The sequence below is a fragment of the Lissotriton helveticus genome, chromosome 3_1, assembly GCF_964261635.1.
Source record: "Lissotriton helveticus chromosome 3_1, aLisHel1.1, whole genome shotgun sequence".
Taxonomy (NCBI): Eukaryota; Metazoa; Chordata; class Amphibia; order Caudata; family Salamandridae; genus Lissotriton; species Lissotriton helveticus.
This window is the reverse complement of record NC_136061.1, coordinates 439,337,149-439,353,079: the sequence shown is the minus strand read 5'-3', so window position 1 is coordinate 439,353,079 and position 15,931 is coordinate 439,337,149. Positions and strand designations below refer to the sequence as shown.

The 15,931-nt window shown below is 46.4% G+C and overlaps 1 protein-coding gene across 1 annotated transcript in view; it reads left to right on the top strand.

The window, feature by feature from the left end:
- Positions 1 to 15,931, top strand: part of ADAM23 (ADAM metallopeptidase domain 23) — a 748,300-nt gene that overhangs the window by 608,649 nt on the left and 123,720 nt on the right. Inside the window, exon 15 of the mRNA XM_078680301.1 lies at positions 6,383 to 6,482. Within this exon, the coding sequence (XP_078536427.1) occupies positions 6,383 to 6,482 (100 nt within the window). The remainder of the gene's footprint in view (positions 1 to 6,382; positions 6,483 to 15,931) is intronic.

The window sequence follows — 15,931 nt, the reverse complement described above, 5'->3', positions numbered from 1 at the left end:
ATTATCAAGGGGGTTTATCTCCGCTTTTTTGGCTTTAAAAGCCAAGAAAGCGGAGATAAAATGATCTCCCTATTACCTAGCTGTCGCTAACACCAGTTAGCGACAGCTAGTAGGAGATAGCGACCATCTTGGGCCCCGCTTTGCATGTCAGTGGTATTTATCACTAATGACATGCAAAGTGGGCGTGCCAAGATGTTAGCGACTGGAAACAGTCGCTAACATCGCTATCTCCTATTACCAACTTTTGGAGATATTCGCGCTAAGCGCGAATATCTCCAAAAGCTAACAACTGCCCCTGAGCAGTTCTTAACCATGTTATCCAATGGTAGGTGGATAACATGGCTAAGAGCATTAGCTCGGTAATGCATGAATATCGCTGACTTTTCAGCGATATTCATGCATTTCGGCCGATTTTTATCGCTTAGGAGATAAACCTTGATAATATCAAGGCTCCTAAGCGATAAAAATCGCCGCAGCTCGGCGATAAAAATATCACCGCTAAACCAACATAGCGATAATTATCGCTAGTTGTTGGTAATATGCCCCAAAGTCCGATGAGGAAAAATGGAAGGGACCCATAAAATGAGTGCCAGTGGGCTCCAGCTGCAACTACATGCTCATATTAAGCACTGCTACTAAGCCTCCTACTTAGAGACCTGTACTGAAGAGCAGTCTTACTCATGAATATTTTACAACTTCTCGAGTTAACTAAAACTGTACCTAGAGTTAACAATGGACCAGGAGCATTTTCCTGAACTTTCAATGAATTAAATCCTAGGAGCAGTGTCAAATCTACAAATAATATGGATTGTATATCAGGTTTGTCCAGTATGTTTAAATTGCACAATTTGTCACTCCTTTTTTTCTATTATATAAAGGCTATGAGGTTAGCTCCGACTCCCACTTGTAGGAATGCTTGTCCTACCCCGTTGCTAGGGGTGTCAGCCCCCACCTCCACCCTAGAGTTCGGATCTAGTTGCGCCCCTGGACAGAGGGCGTATGATACATTCATTTCAGTTAAACCCAGCCCAGAAAGAAATCAGAAAATACCTACCTCCTCCGTCTTCCTCGTCACAGTAACCATGGAGCACTCAGTGATCCGGACACAGCATTCACCCAATCATAAATGTCCTCACCCAAGATGGTCATCCGGCAGGAAGTACCTGCCACCTGACCTATAAGGGTGGGACCTAGACAGGAAACATCCTGTTCTTTTCTCTGTGTTCCGGCTCGAACACCCTTTTCATCTCATGTTCGAGGCGGTTTGCATCTCCGGCTTGGTATGTATTTTTTCTTTTTTCTTTTCATTTTCCGGGTCTGCAATAGCGTCCCCTTTTTTTGTTTTTGTGCACCTCCGCTCCTCCTGGGGCGGCGGTTTTCCTGGCTCCGCTCCCGCGCTGAGCGAGGGGAGCAGTTGCTTTCTTCTTTTTTAATAAAGGTGCGCTGCTGCCAGCGGTATTTCTTTTGCCCTGTTTTCTATGCTGCTTCTCCGCTCTGAGCGCCTGGGGTGCGGCTGAGCTGCCTCATGTTCTTGTGTGGGCCGGTGTGTTTGCATGCGGCTTTACACCTCTGTAACTGGAGTGCTGGTTTTAAACTCGGTTTCTGTCATATTTGCCTGACTTGTGTATTTGCCTGACTTGTGCTTTGTTGACTTACCTGCTCCCTCCTTGGGTCTGCATCTCCTGCTCCTGTCGTCCTCGCGGGGCAGTTTCTGTGGCACTTTGTACCTTCTGGTAATTAGGGGGTGGGGCCGGTGGCTGGGCAACGGTGTTCCCTCCCGGCCTGTGGGTTTGGACCTTGATGTGCTCCAGTCCATGATTGATAGGGCTCTGTCTTCTGCCTTGGAGGCTCATGAGGGGCCGGTGCCTTTGGTTCCTGCTGGTTCTTCTCTGCCTGTCCCTGATTCTGATGGCTTGGACAATGAGCAGCATGGCCGCTTTGCTCAGTGCGCTGAATTGAAGGAGGTCCTCACGCACTTGAAGGACAATTTGGCTTTCCCATCTGTTGCACCGCTGGCTGAGGATGATGATGATTTCTCCCAGTACCGCCGAAGGGAACCAGACACCCTTCCTGTTCACAAGGCGCTCAGGGGTCTTCTGGTCTCATGAGTGAGCTGATGTTGAAACGGCTGGTTTCCCATGGTTCCTCGCCAAGAAATATCCTCTCCAGGACTTTCTGTCTGAATTTCCTCCTAGTGTTAAGGTGGATTCTCTCATGGTGGGTCTTGCGTCCAGTGGTTCTATCATTTCTGAGGACACCTAACCCAGTTGATAAGAAAGTGGACGGTGCAGCCCGGCGGGCCTACTCCGCTGCTAACTTTTCAATCCGGGCGGGGGCCTATGCCTCATATGTTGTGCAGTCACTGCTCCATGATTTCCAGGTCCTGTCTGTGGCCCTTCAGGAAGGGGAGGATGTTAATTCCTGTCTGTCCCTTATGGAACAGCAGGTTTGTTTGTTATCAGACATCTCTTTTGACTCTTTGTCTGCTGCGGCTGCCATTTCTGGCTCCATTATTTATGCACGCCGGAATATTTGGAAGCGCTCCTGGAAGGTGGGTGCTTCTCAGAAGGCCCTCCTTTCCCGCTTGCGCTTTGATGGTTCCAAATTGTTTGGATCTCGGCTTGAAGATCTCCTTAAGAAATCTGTGGAGGAACGTAAGCTCCTGACTCCTCTGCGGCCACCTCTGAGGGGGTGTGGATTTGGTGACAGGCGTGCTTTTGGGAATACCCATCTGCTGCAAGGGGTTCCTCCCAACCCTTTCGCGGGAGGGGTTGTGGCCGGGGCACCCCCTTCTCTGCCAAGTCCCGGCAACCACCTGCTGATCCCTGCCCTCCCCGATGCCTCTGCCAAGTCCTGACTATCTTCGGGTGGACGGCCGGATTGGTCTGTTCTCTTCCGCTTGGGCTCTCGACGTCACCGTCCTTACCTGGATTATTGGTTAATCTCTTTCTCGTCTTTTCTTAAGGCCCTGGAGGATGTGGCACTGGTCCGGCTTGTCCTAGAGTCTCATGGGTTCCTGGTGAATGTCAGCAAGTCCCACCTTGTCCCTTTGCAGGAGCTTCAGTTCATCGGTGCTCTCTTCAACACAACACCAGGTTGGGGTTGGTGTTCCTGCCTACAGATCGCCAGCTCCGTCTCCGGTCTCATCTGAACTCCCTCCTGTCGGGCTCTTCTGCCTCCACACGGACCTGGTTGCGGGTTCAGGGGGACATGTCTGCCTCTCTCTTCCTGGTCCCTTGGGCTCACAGACACCTCTACCATCTGGTGCATCACCTTCTGGCCCACTGGGATCCGATGTCCCTGAACTACGAGGCCCCTGTTCCTGTGACTCCTGCCGTGTCTCTCCTGCTGCAGTGGTGGTTGGTGCCGGAAAACCTGGCGAGGGGTGTTCCCCTGGATCCTCCCCTTCCCTGTACCCTAACCACCGATGCCAGCCCTTGGGGTTGGGGGGCCACCATCGGGTCTCTCTCTGATCAGGGTGCCTGGTCCCCCGCAGAGAGCTGGATGTCCTCGAACTGGAAAGGACTGGCAGCGGTCTTCAAAGCTCTCGTTCACTTTGCTCCATACCTGCAAGACTTATGGGTTCAGGTCAGGACGGACAATCAGGTGACTCGTGCCTACTTGAACCATTTGGGGGGCACTCGCTCTCCTCTTTTGGCTATCCTGGCGGATCAGATTGGGTCTTGGGCAGAGGACAATCTGCTGGGTCTGATGGGTGTCTATCTGCCGAGGAGGGAGAATGGGAGTGCGGATCAGCTGAGTCACCTTCTTCCGTCTTCTGTCTCTCTGTCCCTGTCTCCTCTGGTTTTTCGGGAGCTGTTGGAGAGGTTTGGGAGGCCCTGGTTGGATCTCTTTGCGTCCCCTCAGGATGCTCTTCTGCCGAGGCTCTGTGCCCTTCTGCCTTGCGTGGGAGCGTGGATTCCCTGAGTTTCTCTTGGCCCCAAGGTCTTCTTTATGCATTTTCCCCTTCTCAGTAAGGTTCTGGCAAAGATCAGGTCAGAGAGGGTGTTGGTACTGTTGGTGGCTCCCCTTTGGCCTCGCCCGACTTGGTATCCCCTCCTTCTTCACCTGGCGACTGCTCTACCTTGGCGGATCCCGCTGTCTCCTGCTTCTCTTTGCTTTCCTCACCTGTCTCGTCGGGCTCTCGCCCAGTTGGTTTTGGGGTTTGGAAATTGAAAGGCGAAGGCTAGTCTTCTTGGGGTGTTCCTCTGCTGTGGCGTTTTCTATCCAGAATTCTCGTAAGGGCAGTAGCCTTAAGATCTATGAGCGCCACTGGCAGAATTTTTCCATTCGGTGTTCTTCCCGGGGGGTTCTCCCTGATTCCTGTGAAAGGGGGTTCTGTTCTAGAGTTTTTCCGGGATGGGTTTTTGCTTGGTCTGTCGCTCTCTACACTCCGCAGCTAGTGGTCCGCCATTAAGGCTCTCTGGGGGTCCTCTCTTGTTCCCTTTGAGGCCTTGGCTTTGCGCCTTTTGCGCAGTTTCTTTCTTCGGCGGCCTGTCGTTGCTGCTCCTGTCCCTCCCTGGGATCTTCCCTTGGTCGTTCATGCCTTGCAGGATTCTCCCTTTGAGCCTCTGACTTCAGTCTCTCTGGAGTTTCTGACCCTGAAGGTTTGCTTTCTGGTCGCCATTACTTCTGGCCGTCGCTTGGGGGAACTTGGGGCCTTGCTTTGTCATCCTCCCTTCTTACGTTTTTTTCCTGACAAAGTGGTCCTCCATCCTGACCCGGCTTTTCTTCCCAAGGTTTCCTGCCTTTTTCACTTCCCCTTCTACTGATGAGGAAATTCTGCTCCATTCCCTGGATTTGACCAGGGCTCTGGTAATCTACCTGGAGCGTACTGCCTCCTTTTGCCAGGTGGATTTTTTTGTTTGTTACCTTTGGTGTTGCCCGTCAGAGTCATCGCCCTACCACGGCCTCTCTTTCCCGTTCCACTGTCTCCCTGGCCTACCGCCATTTGGGTGTATCCCTTCACCCGGTTGTTCAGGGTTGGTCTACCCGGCGTATGGCTTCCTCCTGGACTTCATTCAAAGGGGCTTCCCTTAAGGATCTTTGTGCTGCGGCTACCTGGTCCTCCCCTCACACTTTTGTTTCCCATTATCGGTTAAGAATGGGGGAGGTTTTTTCTGGGGATTTTGGTTCCGCTGTCCTTGCGGCTGTCCACTGATTGTGTTTCTTGTCTGTATTTATTAAAATTTGTATTTTTCTGGAATCTTGGTGTCTGTTCCTTGTTCGTCTTTTGCTTGGGTATACGCTCCATGGTTACTGTGACGAAGGAGATGGACGAGGTAGGTAATGACTCGGTTACTTACCGGTAATGTTTATTACTCCGAGTCATGGTCTCCCTCGTCACAGTCTTATTCCCTCCCGCCCGCCGTTGCTGGTGGGGGGACGAACAATGGTTTTTGCTTTATATTTCAGGATGTTTCCTGTCTAGGTCCCACCCTTATAGGCCAGGTGGCAGGTACTTCCTGCCGGGCGACCATCTTGAGTGAGGACCTTTTTGATTGGGGGAATGCTGTGTCCGGATCACTGAGTGCTCCATGGTTACTGTGATGAGGGAGACTATGACTCAGAGTAATGAACATTACCGGTAGGTAACCGAGTCATTAACACCTAAAATATAGAGCCAATGGCAACCAAACTATCCGTGCTGTATTTGTACTTGTTTCGGACGTCTCTGAAAGGCGGTGCTTGTTTTACTGATGCAAACCAGCAGGAGTACTTTGGTGATGAGGCTAACTCCTGCCTCTACTCTCAACCACTTACTCGAATAGAGTTTGTGCAGGAGGTGGGGAATTAGGAATTTCAATTAAGACTCTGTTGGAAACGAAAAAAGGGCTTTTGGGCAGATGATATATTGTCAAACCTCTTTAGATTGAGCCTCCCTCAGAACACATGGCTCTGCACCCATTTCAACGGATCCATGGTGCATTTTGGGAGGTTGCACTAGGGTTGATTGCTGTAGACACATTGTGCCAGCCCCATAGCTGTCATTGCTTCCACTTCTAGTTTAAAAGAATGGAAGGATGTTCCGAAGTACGGAGGAGAGAGAAAGGAAGGTACGTGAATGAATGCATACTATGCACTCGGCCCGCTGAAGCATATTGTCTAACGCGTAAAGGGTAGCACTGAAATGATGTAAAAGGAAAAAATAAATAATTTCATTCTTACGAGTAGGAATGTAAACATAAACAGCTAACCTGCAGCTTGGAAACGTTATCAACTAAGGTTTTGGCATCAGAAACAGATATTGCAAACACATTTCCAAAGTGTCTAATGCTAAATGAACAATTGCGTTGTCTTCGCCGTGATTCCTTTTAATACATTTTCCTTTGGAGCGTTCCTTCTATATTATGCGTCTTTTATTTGTTCTTTCCAATTGCAGGATTTACCATCCACGTAAATTCTCCAAGTGCAGCATTGCGGAATACAAAGAGTTTCTGAGCCGAGGAGGTGGCTCCTGTCTTTTCAACAGGCCGACCAAGGTGAGATAGCACGGAGGCTATTGTGGTGTCAGGCGCTGGCCATGGTGTGAATGAAACTGGGGCATTATTTAGGAGTCAGGCATTGAGAGAATGGGGCAGCCGTGGAACAGAATCTGACAGGAAATAACGCGTGGGGGATTCTATGCTCCCTTTGTATCTAATGCATGAATTGTTACCATGAATGGACGCACAGGCACAGATAATGTGCTTAATTGCTTCTGTTTCCATTTACTTAGAAAATAGGGCTTTTCCATCACCCACAAACACACACACACACACGCACATATGCGTCCACACACACACTCACATGAGTACACACAAACTAACCATTAATGTAACCTGTTTAATGCATTATCACACCAGCCACCGTTGCATCATATGTCTCCATTCATCACACAATGCACCTCTTTCTGTGAAGTATTTCAGTTTCACACACTAGCAGAGAGAGAGCTGAAAATGATGTCCTGGCAGTGACTAGTTTTTTCTTTTACTTTTAAGTCATATATTTATTTATTAAAGGCATTTGTAGTGAACACTCTGCAAACACAATGTCACTAAAGGATTTTAGTGCAGAAGGCAAGACATTTAATGCAGGGTATTGGTCGCCTCTATGACTCCGTAGATCTTCCTTACCCCTGACAGCAACATTCTGGAGATGCAGATTGTTAAAGAGCAACATTGTTCATCTGCTTTCCAATTGTCCCGCCCTATCAACTTATTGGTCCTCTGTAACGACTTTAATCAGACGAATAATAGCCCTCACCGGGGGTTGAAAGCACAAACAGCTTTCCTTCATGACTCTTCCCAATGCTCAGATATCATGCATCAGATGGCTAGCTACGGCATTGGCCTCTTCCACGATTTGCGTTCTGAAACTTTGGTGGTTGCCCATATGTCCAACACTCAAAAAGTGGCTACAAGAACTGTATTAGGGGACCGCATGTGAACGGATTATTGCCATGCTAACAGATCCCTATAACAAATCTATGGACACATGGAGAGACTTTCTCCAAGACTCATGACCCCTGCCATCCTCATTATCTGCCCCCGTTCCCCTGCCTTCCCTCCCTGTAATCACTGGATTACCCAAAGACCTGTGTCTGGATCCTCCAACCTCTCCAGTTCCCACTGCCTCTCTACAACTTAATCTCTGAGGTGCATGCCAAGAGGCCCCACATGGGGACAGCGACTCCACGGGCAGGCAGGTTTCTAGGTGTCCTGGGTATCCCAGATTGCTGCTAGGTAAATACAGCTGATGGGATCAGTGACCTTTCGCCCCAATGAGGATGCACAGAACCAACTCTCATAGAGTCTAAAACGGCTTATGCTTCAGGGGATGTGACCCCCTTTCAACCCACCACTTTAATTTTGATACCCAAGGACAAAGCGGGACCCTTATCGCTTCCACTGCTTGACTCACGTGAACTGCACCAACAGGCATGACTGTCTTCATTCTTGGACTTCATCCACGTTTCGGGCCCCCCTTGGCCCCTGGTAACACGACATGATTATCTGCTGTTTTCTGCTTCTGGATTTGTTATTTGTTATACTACTCGTGGATGCTATGCACTCTCAAATTGTATTAAATATATTCGTCTCAATAAAAAAAAGTTCTAAAAGTGAAAAAAAGAGTGGGATTAGGGGACTAGGAAGGGCAGCAGGGTCCAACATTTTAGTTTTTTAGTGGGGAAGGATGGGATCATCAGCCTCACAAAACAGGATGTTAGTAAGGATAGAAGAGGGTGGGTGGAGGTTCTGAACTTTTACTGTGCCTTGTATAAAGAAGATATTTCTGGCCATAGTATGTGGAATTGCCGGGCAGACATTTGTAGTGCAAATCATTACAAAATCCTAAAGATTTTGAAATTGATTGATAGCCAGTGGAAATTTTGTAAATAAAGAGTGTCTGGTTACCCTGTTGTAATCTGACTTTCAACATTTTAGTTTTCTGCATTTTTGCCTTTCTGGAATCGGGTATTCAGTGAGATCAGAAAAGAAGGTAAAGACATAGTCAAGTTTGAGTGTAAGCTTACAAATGAAATGCACAATGTGCACATTAAGAGGGTAGGAGGACAAGTAGTATTTGAGTTTAGGACACTGAGGACCTCCAGTTTCCTAATGCTCTTAAAAGATTTAAGGTTTTTACCAAATAAGACGGGTGGTGAGGTCAGAAAGGTAGCAGAAATTAGGAGTTATGTGGGTCACACTGTCCTGTTCTGGTCATTTTGTCATCACCAGCCTCCCTCCTTTTGAACCTCTCCAACACCGACTCTTGGTTCCTTTGAAGAAGGATCCTAAGGGCCCTGGCAGGTTGACAAATTTGAGCGTTGATTACAATGGGACGGTGACAGCAGCATGGATTACTTCATAAAAGACTGATCAGAAGGCAAGATAGTAACCATTGGGAATTAGGCAACTGCTTCAGCTCTCCCGGATGTTGTAATAAATTACATTAAAGAGCCCCTTCCTTGAATCATACTAATCCACCCATTTCTGAGCCTAGACCAATATTGTTGGTTAATAGTAAGTTTGAAATAAATAAGGAGTAGAAATTGTCAGTCAACTGCTACTTCTGAATACAGAAGTCACACAAAGAGATCACTGTTACCGGGCATTGTGCATGGTGTAGCTTGCACAATGCTTGTGACAGCAATAATTAGCTGGGGGTTTGCAGGTTTGGCAGTGGCTTTTTGCTCTAAAGACATCAAAGTGTAGTTGCCAGAGCTAGTGAGGGTAAGCGTGAGACTGCTACAGGACGACAAAAAATCTGGTGGAGTTTGGAGCACTGAACCCAACACAAAAAGCCACAAACTTAAGTTAAACATAGAGTTGCGATTGAAAGCAAACTGAGAAGGTGCAAGGACCCAATACATTGTCGCAGGGATTCTGCTCCTACACAGAACTGTGCCTAGAGACTTGGAACCTCAGTGAATTAGGGTGTACCAAAACTCACCTTAGTATCCAAAATCCCCTACCAGACTAGCAATCAGTGTCTCATTGGTTCTTCCATACCCCCAATGATTAGATAACCCAGAACATGGACTTAGAACACCTCAGGTAACGTGGAACACATGAACACTCTCTCGTTATACTATCATACCAGTCCAAAACGAGGAGTAAATGAAGACACATGCAAGTTTGAAATATTTATTTCTAATGCCGTGTTCTCAAGCGCAGTATCTTAGCTAATACAAGCAAACATATTATAAGCAACAAAGTTATCAGCATAGTTACTATTCCATAAAATACAAAGGGAGAAAGCATGTTAAAATGCTAAAGGGAAGAAGGCTAAATTGCACCTCAGTCTTACCCTCCCTTGCTAGTATATTATATTATATCTGCAGAAGGTCTCTTTGGGTTTACAAGGGCGGCCCCATACCTCTGGTCCATAGTAGAAAGGGATCACATCATTTTGTACGCCAACTCTCTGTATGCGAATGTTCTCCAAACTGTGTGTGCATGCCCTGCGCAGTGCATTATTAAACGCGCCAAAATCAGAGGTGGCCACAGCTGCATATGTGTTATGTCTAGGACGTGCGCTGATCAGACCAAACAACAACCACTGTGGTGAAATAACCTTGAAGGATTTGGCACTCACTGTTCAGACATAGCTTACCAAGCAGGGCTGATACTATAGAAAAACATATTATTCTCGTGTGAAGCAAGATATTCTGTTAGACTCTAAACATTTATAATATTGTGTGCCGTGTCCACAAGCAGCAGAGAGGAAAAATGGCGTTTAAACTTCTAAGCTCATGCTAACTTAACACAGTGCAAAGGCAAAGCCCATCTCCATGACACCCTCCCTTGATCTGAGCACGGATAAGATTAGCTAAGATAAGGGGCAAATTTTGGAAAGCAGAGTTCAAGAACGACAGTCAGAACCAGTCTCAAATTTGCACAAGGAAAAAAAATCTTTAAAACAAAATCTTATAGTCCGATCATAGTCCAAAAATCAATAAATGTAGATATTGGGCATAATGAAGTCAATAGGTCTGGGCCAGAGAAACATTTTTTAGAGGCTCAAAAAAAAAAATTATTCGATGTTCAATAAATGACCACGGTCATGGAAGAGAGAAGCGAGAAGACATCTCATCCAAACAATGAATATGCAAAATATGCAGAAACAGCCTCCAAAAGGAAGTCACCGTTCTCATCTGAAAATATTTCAGCAATCCTATTTAACAAAGGGAAAGAACATACATGTTCCTCAATTACCGGAGCCTCTAGCACCATCAGAGGACAACTCGGTGGGTTTTCAATGAAGCTGTGTGCCAAGAAATCTTGCGCAGCTGCGAATACATCCCAACGACCCAGAACTCCATGCATCGCTGCAAAGGCCATAATCCCTCCGTCAGAACAAAGCAATTAATGAGCAACTAAGGGGCTCATAAGCTGATTATAATCCACATCGGGAGACACCGAATGAATGAATGAATGAAATGAAATTTATAAATGCGCTACTAAGCCCGAAGGCATCAAGGCGCCTAACCAAAAAGGAATCATAAAAGGCAAGTCCAGAGCTAAGGGTAGGCTTTGGCAAATAGCCACGTTTTGAGGGCCCTCCTAAAAACTTGCATTGAGGGTGAGGATTTAATTTCAGCCGGCAGGATGTTCCACAGCTTTGGAGCTAAACTCGAAAAGGCTCTGCCACCCCACTTGGCTCTACGCACTCGGGGGACTGATAGTGGGGATTTATTGGCGGAGCACAGAGTTCTGGAAGGGGTATAAGGAACCAACAGGTCCCCTAGGCCTCCAGATCTGTTTGTAGCCAAAGCCCCATAGATCAAACACAGGGACTTGAAGGAGATCCTGGCCTCAATCGGAAGCCAGTGCAGTGTCTTTCTTGCAGCAGAGGCTGAAGCCCGCTTAGGAAGATCCAATACAAACTTGGCGGCAGCGTTCTGCACCATTTGAAGTCGTATTAACAGACCCTTGTTTATGCCTAGATATAAAGCATTACAATAGTCAAGTCTTGAGCCTATTAGTGCTATTACCGTTTGCTTTCTAGCATGTGGTGACAGGTAGTGTTTAATCTTCCGCAGGATGTTTATTATGCCCCAGCATGTGGAGATAGTCCTGTTGACTTGCTGACCCATCCCCAGGGTAGGGTCAATCATGACTCCTAAGTTCCTGGCCAGGGCAGTGGGAGTCAGACACACGCCCAGGGATGTAGGCCACCATTCCGCCGACCAAATGTCCTCCTTTCCTCCAAACACCAGAATTTCTGTCTTCTCGCCATTGAGCTTCAATGAATTGCAAATCATCCATCGAGCAACTGCCTCCATACAGTGTCTAAAATTGGAGGCAGCAGAGAGGACAGGTTGGGCGAGAGACATCAATATCTGTGTGTCGTCGGCATATGAGATTACCTCCATCCCATATGATCTAATAAGCCTGGCAAGTGGGGTCACATAGATGTTAAAAAGGGTCGGACTTAATGCCAACCCCTGGGGGACCCCACACTGCACAGGAAGGGATGGAGATAGGAACTCCCCCAGCTTAACTCTCTGTTCACTCTGGCCCAGGAAAGAGGCCAGCAAACTGAGTGCGGGCCCCTCAACCCCTATCTCCCTCAGTCGAGATGTTAACACCGAGGGAGACAGAGTATCAAACGCAGCCTTAAGATCTAACAGGATAAGGAGGGTAGTCTGGCCCTTATCAACTCTAGTGCGGATGTTGTCAAGCACAATGGTAAGGGCCGACTCCGTACTATGCCCTCTCCGAAATCCATGCTGCGAGTGATCCAAAAGGCCAGAGGTTTCCAGAAAGGCTGCAAGATGCTGGTTAAGATGTGTTTCCAGCATCTTTGCAGGGGCTGGGAGCAGCGAAATGGGGCGAAAGTTTTTGAGAACCCCCGGATCTAATGTGGGATTTTTTAGAAGTGGCTTAACCACCGCTCTTTTCCATTGTAGGGGGAAAGTCCCATCCCTCATTGCCCTGTTCATGATCTCTAATAGCGGAGGCAGAAGAGTCTCCTTACATTGTTTAAGGAGTTTCAGGGGGCAAGGGTCTAAGGGAGACCCAGACCTCGTCTTGATCAAAAGGACTTCAAGTTCCTGGAGGGAAAGGGGTGGGAAAGTGGACAGACACCCTAAGAACACCTCCTCGGATGGTGTTAGCGGTGGTATCGGTAGACACGGAGAGGTGGATAGTGACGACCTCTGTAGCTCTAACGCTGAGTATATGTCCACAATTTTAGATTGAAAAAATTGTGCAACATCATTGCAGAGCTGCTGTGACCTGACTACGGGATCTGGCACCTTCAACCGTATTGCAGAGACACAAATCCAAGGCCCAGTCGAAATCGCAACTCAGGCAATGAAAGACAGGCTGAACGCATGCAAAGTAGGGAAATCGAAACGATAATCCATAAACCGCACTCAAAGTAGCAAGAGGGAGCGCTCCATAGTACTCAAGCATTCGGTTGCGAAGCAGCACCAGCCGTGTCAGCTCTTCTCGTAACACAGGACGTGCATCCATTTTGAAATAAACAAAACAGTAAAAGAATGCTGCAGCTGGAGCCAGCAGTAAGGGAAATCTACCAAACAGGCTGGAAAAAATTGAATGAAAAAATGCCGGGAACACACCAAATATAGTTTGAAAAGAAATCACAAGGCCACTGCTTACAACTTTAAAAAGTGTGCCAGCCCTGTGGTGGAGGATGCATTGAAGATAGTGTGAATTAACTCACCGAAATGCAAGGGCAAAACAGTATTTAATAAATCATGCACCTCTGTGCGGGTGTTTGCCACGTGAAGGACGAATGTCTCACGAGCAGATGTGAGGACAACTTCTTTCTGGGACAATAGAGCTGTTATGCGACTCATCTTATTGAACTCAAGGTCGGAATCGTGGGCCAGATGGAAACATCAAGCTTCCCATGCGGAGGAGGATACAGTACATTCTTACAACAAACCACACGCTCACTGACGGTAACGACATAAGCAATTCCCGCTACTAACCCACAACAATCTTCATTATTTAAAAGTAAATAACTCCCGTTTGCCAGTAATGTGAATGTGGGTACGATAGCAGGCACAGATGTACCTTTCAAAATACAGGCTAAATTCGTCTCATTCTGGTTACAAGAGACATTTAATTGCATACGTCTACACATCAATGAGTGATCTGGTGTTTCAGTGCAATTTTCACCATTCAAATAAACTTCCTTACCCTCCCTAAGGCACCTATAGGTAAATGGAAGCGACCAAGCTTCATGGAGATAAGCACTTCCAAGAGGTTCATATCTACCAATTGCAAAGTACTTCATACACCCCTCGAACTTGAACAAAGGAAGCGGGAGAGTTATTAACCCGTGTATAAGCCACGTTGCTGATTTGGCCTCAGCTACCGAAAACGGTAAAGGCTCCACCCTCTCAATGTGTAACATAGAAAAGGATGCATCTTTCATTGACAGCAAACGCTGCTTGTAGGTCAAATTAAATGGGGCAAATAATGATGACGTGTTCATGCAATGCCAGGGTACTTTCCCTGCCTTCAAGGTCTGCAAGGTCCATGCAAACTGCATAATAGAAGGCAATTGATTTTGACCATGGTATAAAACAGACACTTCATCCTGCAAAATATCAACAACAGATGATACAATATTGTCTAACGTGTAAATGCGGGAAGAGAGCGTGTTTATGCTATCATCCACAACTGCTAGTACTTTCTCTAAATTAGCCTGATCTATAGCTCTAATGCGGGTAGCCGCCTCAATCTGGGACGTTTTCCAGACTTCGTTGTAAATAGCATATATCCATCTTTTAGATCTACCATTAGCCGGGCCCTTTATAAAATCATTCAGATCAACATCATCAGTCAGTTTAGATAAATGTAGCTTAACTGATGCCAAAGTGGAATGTTTGAGCCAAATCTGATATAATTTGCCTACAGAATAGGTAGTCACCGAATGGCCATTTTCAAAACGCAGATCCACCCTGACCTGTGTAAAGCCTTGAGCCAAACCCAGAAAATGATGCTGGCAAGAATCCGCACTTCTGTGCCAGAGCAACCAACCCTAGAGAACCAAACTGGGTATGTTAAAGTAAGAATTCAGCAACAGAGTTTTTAACTCTCTGATCGAAAATTTAGTAGCATTATCCCAACCGGAATATTCTTCTAAGTCAGGAAAAGAAGGAGCATTCAATTTTTTAGTAGTAGCCAATCCAAAGCATGTTGTCTGTGAAATCGTAGAATTCAAGAACAACATATGGTTTGGGATGAGGCATGCACGGTGCAAAGCCTCAGTGCCTTGCACTTGCCAGCTTTTAGAACCCCAAACAGATTTAAGGTCAATGGTATCCTTCCCCAACTCGTAGCCCCCAACAGCTAACTGGTCTAGAAAGGACTTCGAATACAATACTTTTGTGTCAGTAAGTCTAACCTTGGATATGGACTTTTCGGTCATCTTAAAATAAAATGCATTGGGATTTGACTGATTAAAATCGGCAAAATAAGTGAACCTTTTCAAAAAGGAAGCAGAACTGCCTTGTACAGGAGCTGGACAATGTTCCCATTGTGTATAATTAACAGTGTTCCTCCTTGTATTAGCTTTATGGAGGTAATGATTGCCAAAATGTTGGTAAGAATATAAATCACCGTAATTAGCAGACTCTAAAAATATACAGCATCCATGGCAGCATAATATTTCAAATCAGAAAAAGATTCTAAACATTTATAATATTGTGTGCCGTGTGCAGAAGCAGCAGAGAGGGAAAATGGAGTTTAAACTTCTAATAAGCTCATGCTAACTTAACACAGTGTAAAGGCAAAGCCCATCTCCATGACAACATCTGTACCTGATACTGCCAGTACCCCCTCAGCGAAGAATATTCCTTCAAAAATAATATTTAATGCCAGAGATTATTGCAGCTGTAGACATGGGTGATTCTGCTACAAACCTACCACACTTAGTCCTTCCAGACTCTCTGCCCCACGGCTGTGGTTTCCCTTGGGTACCTTATTTTTTTCTTACAATACATTGCATTACAATATTAAATTAGTTAATCTAGCCAAGAGAGACAATATAGGTAATACTGACCAGAATCTTGAATGCCCGGTTCTCACTGCATGCATTTTATGACGTTGGAACATAAATATACATGTCCTAGACCTTCTGGAAAGCTCTTTCTCTTTAACCCAAGAGCAGACAACTCCGCATATTTGATAGTGGGAAGGTATGAATGCTCTTATTTAATAAGTTGGCAGATGGGTACACTTAATATAAGTAAAACCACTTCACTCCCAAGCAAGGAAACCTATATCTCTTCTGGGGCAGCCGATGCAAAGGCAGTGCCTACACAGGACTGGTCAAGACAAGAGTCTACACATGCACCTAGGTATAGGAGGCCCCTGTGCAGTGTACCATCTTTCTCTGGACTAAACATCATACCGTTGCCATAGATATTTTGAGGTATTAAGAGCTCACTGAAACCCATAGGCCA